Here is a 4,398-nt window from a genome sequence, read left to right on the forward strand (position 1 = left end):
TATGCATGTCCACTTTGCATATTGCCCACCCACATAGTATTTTGCCCATCCAGAGAGCCACGTAGTATGGAGACAAATTAAAAAAATATATATTTTATTAGTTTTTACATGACATTTTCACTGTTGATGATCCATAGGGGATTACGGAGTAGGGGAGGGATAAATTGGACGGGTTTATTAACATATAAATATATTTGTATACTCACCTTCCGAAGTCCCGTTGAAGTAGTGCTATACTCAGCCTACGCCACCTTTCCCAGGGACCGTAAGCTGCCGCTGTAAATGGAGCGGTCCTGGGAGTGGGAAAGGCGACGGAGGGTGAGTATAGCAGGTGTGATAGCCTTTTTTTTTTATTTTTTTTTAATTTCACATGACACTTTCACTGTTGATGATCCATAAGGGATTACGGAGTAGGGGAGGGATAAATTGGATGGGTTTATTAACATATAAATATATTAGTATACTCACCTTCCGAAGTCCCGTTGAAGTAGTGCTATACTCACCCTACGCCACCTTTCCCAGGGACCGTAAGCTGCCGCTGTAAATGGAGCGGTCCTGGGAGTGGGAAAGGCGACGGAGGGTGAGTATAGCAGGTGTGAAAGCCTTTTTTTTAATTTTTTTTTTTTATTTCACATGACATTTTCACTGTTGATGATCCATAGGGGATTACGGAGTAGGGGAGGGATAAATTGGACGGGTTTATTAACATATAAATATATTTGTATACTCACCTTCCGAAGTCCCGTTGAAGTAGTGCTATACTCACCCTACGCCACCTTTCCCAGGGACCGTAAGCTGCCGCTTTCAATGGAGCGGTCCTGGGAGTGGGAAAGGCGACGGAGGGTGAGTATAGCAGGTGTGATAGCCTTTTTTTAAAATTTTTTTTTTATTTCACATGACATTTTCACTGTTGATGATCCATAGGGGATTACGGAGTAGGGGAGGGATAAATTGGACGGGTTTATTAACATATAAATATATTTGTATACTCACCTTCCGAAGTCCCATTGAAGTAGTGCTATACTCACCCTACGCCACCTTTCCCAGGGACCGTAAGCTGCCGCTTTCAATGGAGTGGTCCTGGGAGTGGGAAAGGCGACGGAGGGTGAGTATAGCAGGTGTGATAGCCTTTTTTTATTTTTTTTTTTAAATTAAGTTTTTTAAAACTATTGATGATGCATAGGCACAGGGATTAATGACCGGGCGTCAGGCCAATGACTGCAGGGCAGTAGGCAGAGTGGATTATGGACCTTATAAAACTGACGTCTCTATTGTTTTCAAGACAAGATCCCTACAAATTTTGATAGTAGGTGTCCATCTCGCTGTACCGGTGCGTGGACGTAGGAGGTCCTTGTGAAAAGTCTGCAAAAGAAGGGGGTGCAGGTGGTGTCCAGAACTGAGAATGATGTGGGCCTGGTCTGCGGACAGGAGTGCTGTGCATGGGCTCCTGTGGTGGTCCCAAATAAAACTGGCTACTGGGCTGACGATCGGTGATGTTCAACATAGATGTGTCGCTCAGTTTTCCAGCGGCTGCCGCGTTCAGAACGTCAAACATTAATCTCTCCGCGTGAGATCGTTGGGTAACGTCCAATTTGTTTAACCGTTCCTCAACCAAGGTTGGGAATGCGGAGAGCTGGGTTGCGGCATGCTTGGACAAGATGTTGTTAGCCATTGCCAGGAGATCCACAGGTGTCCCCGCTGTCGACTTTCTTTTGCGAGATGGCCGCTGTGGACGTGTCTGATCCTCGAGACACGGGCTTCTGGAGGACTGATGGGACTGGACATCGTTCCCTTCTGGTCTTTCCCGCTGTTGCAGAGGCACCTGCGATTCAAGGAAAAAGAAAAAAATTAAAAGTCAATAACATACAAACAACTCAGCCTTAGAGCCCCACCTCTCCAACACCTCTATTCCTGTTCATGGGAAGCTATGAGGAACTAGGTAGCAAACCACAGGGGTTACAGAGCTTTCAGAGTTGGGCTGAACTACATTGGGCAGCAATACTGTACGTACAAATGTGCGGAAGACACAATATGTTAATGTATTTATCTTTATGTTATAGACTTTGGAAATTATTAAAAATGCATTTAAAGGAGGGGGAAGTACTGTTTGGACATACTTCTCAGAACAGGAAGTGACAACTGTTATTAACAGGGGGATTAAACATGAAAAATGTGAATCATTATTATTGGAAACCATGCAGTCTCATAAACCTACAAGACACACGGCATGCTACTAGAAGGGAAGCTAGGGGGTACTTACATGCTCGTCCGGAGACTCGGGCAGGTTCTCTTCAGGCGATGGTGCACATATGCTTGTGACAGTCTGGCACGGGCGAGGGATTTCCTGGTCCCGAGTGAACGCCAGCAGGTCATAGTACCACAACTTGGTCACATAGACGTCGTCAGTTCCGGCCCCAGACTTCAGCGACTTTTCCACCTTGTTCAACTCTTTTTTGTAGACTGTGCGGAGAGCCTGGATTTTTTTACGCACAATGTGTTCATCCACCGTCTCAGTGGGATGATGCTCCTTGTAGATGGCCACCAGCTTCTCATACGCATCTTTCTTTTTGTAGCGGTTGCTGTAATCCGCCGACTTTATCTTCCACAAGCAGGGCAGGGAGCGGTACATCTCTATGAGTGCCCGAACACAGTCTTGTTCATTGGCAGACATCTAAAAAAAAAATGAAGCAACAGCAAGCAAGAAAGTTGTGGCCCCTGTGCCTTTCCTAATGTGAGCAGCCTTATCTTGTATGGGATGGGCCGTGCGCTATTTCCTTTTGGTAGCCACCATTTTAGGGATGGGATGGTTCGTCTGCTTTTTTCCTATTATTAATACCAATTTTGGGGCTTGAAAATGGCAGATAAAAAAAAAACAGATACACTTACCATGAAAGATCTAATAAGAACGCTGATGAGTTCAAGATCTCCAACCAGGTCACTCACAAGAAGCTAGAGAACGAAGACGATGCAGAGGTCTCGATTTACAACCACGACGCTCACGAGATGTTAAATCAATACGGAGCAGAATTCTAGATTTCCAAACAAGACGCTCACGAGAGGTTATAAAACGAAGACGCTGCAAAGATCTTGATTTCCAACCAGTACGCTTACGAGATGGAGAATGAACACGATGCAGAGTTTTGGATTTCCAACCTATTGCAAGATGCTCGTAGTTGAAATACGCACAAGTGATTGAACAGTTGACTCAAGGTTTTTATATCGGAACCTTGCTATAGAACCTACCTACAGATGATCCCGCTGTGGCCTATCACAGTTCACAGGGAGACATCACACCCACTCCATTCGTAATGTAATGTATAACGTTATGGCGTCACCTTTTTTTTAATGAAATAATGTAAAAGCCATTCTTTTTGTACTGGCTGTTGTAATCCCCATGCAGGCTGTGGCGACAGATGGCATCTCCTTTTGTAAAGTCATGTTATGGCGTCACCTTTTTTAATGTCATTATGTCCTCCCCTTTGTCATTGTAATGTATTGTAAAGACTCCCTTTATGTTATAATGTACACACCACATCCCAGGCTATTGCAACACATGGCATCTCCTTTTGTAAAGTCATGTTCTGACGTCACTTTTTTTAATGTTATAATGTAATGTAAAGGCATCTCCTTTTGTAATTGTTATGTATTGTAAAGACCCCCTTTATGGAATGTACACACCACCTCCCAGGCTTGTCGGGACAGAGGGAGTCTCCTTTTGTAATAGCGTATCCTTTTTTTTATTTAATGTAATACTTTATCACTGTGCGGTTCCCTATGCTTTGTAATTGCATATTTTATTGTACTAATCAGTCGATATGTATTGGACCTAGGCTATCATAGTATGGGAAGTTTATGTGATCGTGGTAAATTGATATTTTTTCAAGAAAACTTTTAAAATTAAAATCTATTACGGGCGTCACTGCAATGTATTGTAAAGGCGTCTCCTTTTCTAATGTACAACGCCTACCTGGCTAGAGCAAGACGCTGCGATGGCCCCTATGATCGTTGCTGGCGTCGTTGCTTTTGATGTCAAACACAACGATACACGCCAATCGAACGACCAAATAAAGTTCTGAACTTTCAGCGCCGACTAGCGATATCACAGCGGGATCCAGATCGCTGCTGCGTGTCAAACACAACGATATCGCTAACGAGGACGCTGTTACGTCACAGATTGTTGTCGTTCTCGTTGTAAAATCGTCTAGTGTGACGGTACCTTAAGGATGAAGGTCTGCAGTTGATCCAGCAGTACCAGCGAGAGGCCCAAGCTGAACGCCAAGCTGAGCGGAAGGCTTGAGCTGCCGAGGCTCAAGCTGAGTGGGAGGCCTGAGCCGCCGAGGACCAATCTTGGAGGGACCATGAACTGCGGATGGCCCAACTCGGGGCAGTACCATCTAC

At 44.6% G+C, this 4,398-nt stretch overlaps 1 protein-coding gene across 1 annotated transcript; it reads right to left on the reverse strand.

Annotated features, from left to right (window-relative positions):
• Window positions 1–1,223: 1,223 nt before the first annotated feature.
• On the reverse strand, window positions 1,224–2,670 carry LOC138673965 (uncharacterized). The gene is made up of 2 exons (XM_069761978.1): window positions 2,261–2,670; window positions 1,224–1,822 (listed from the first exon to the last, which is right to left on the reverse strand). The coding sequence occupies exons 1-2, from the start codon at window positions 2,627–2,629 to the stop codon at window positions 1,292–1,294; spliced, it is 900 nt and encodes a 299-aa protein (XP_069618079.1). The 5' UTR covers window positions 2,630–2,670; the 3' UTR covers window positions 1,224–1,291.
• Between the last annotated feature and the right edge of the window lie 1,728 nt (window positions 2,671–4,398).

This window comes from Ranitomeya imitator, chromosome 4, assembly GCF_032444005.1.
Source record: "Ranitomeya imitator isolate aRanImi1 chromosome 4, aRanImi1.pri, whole genome shotgun sequence".
NCBI lineage: Eukaryota > Metazoa > Chordata > Amphibia > Anura > Dendrobatidae > Ranitomeya > Ranitomeya imitator.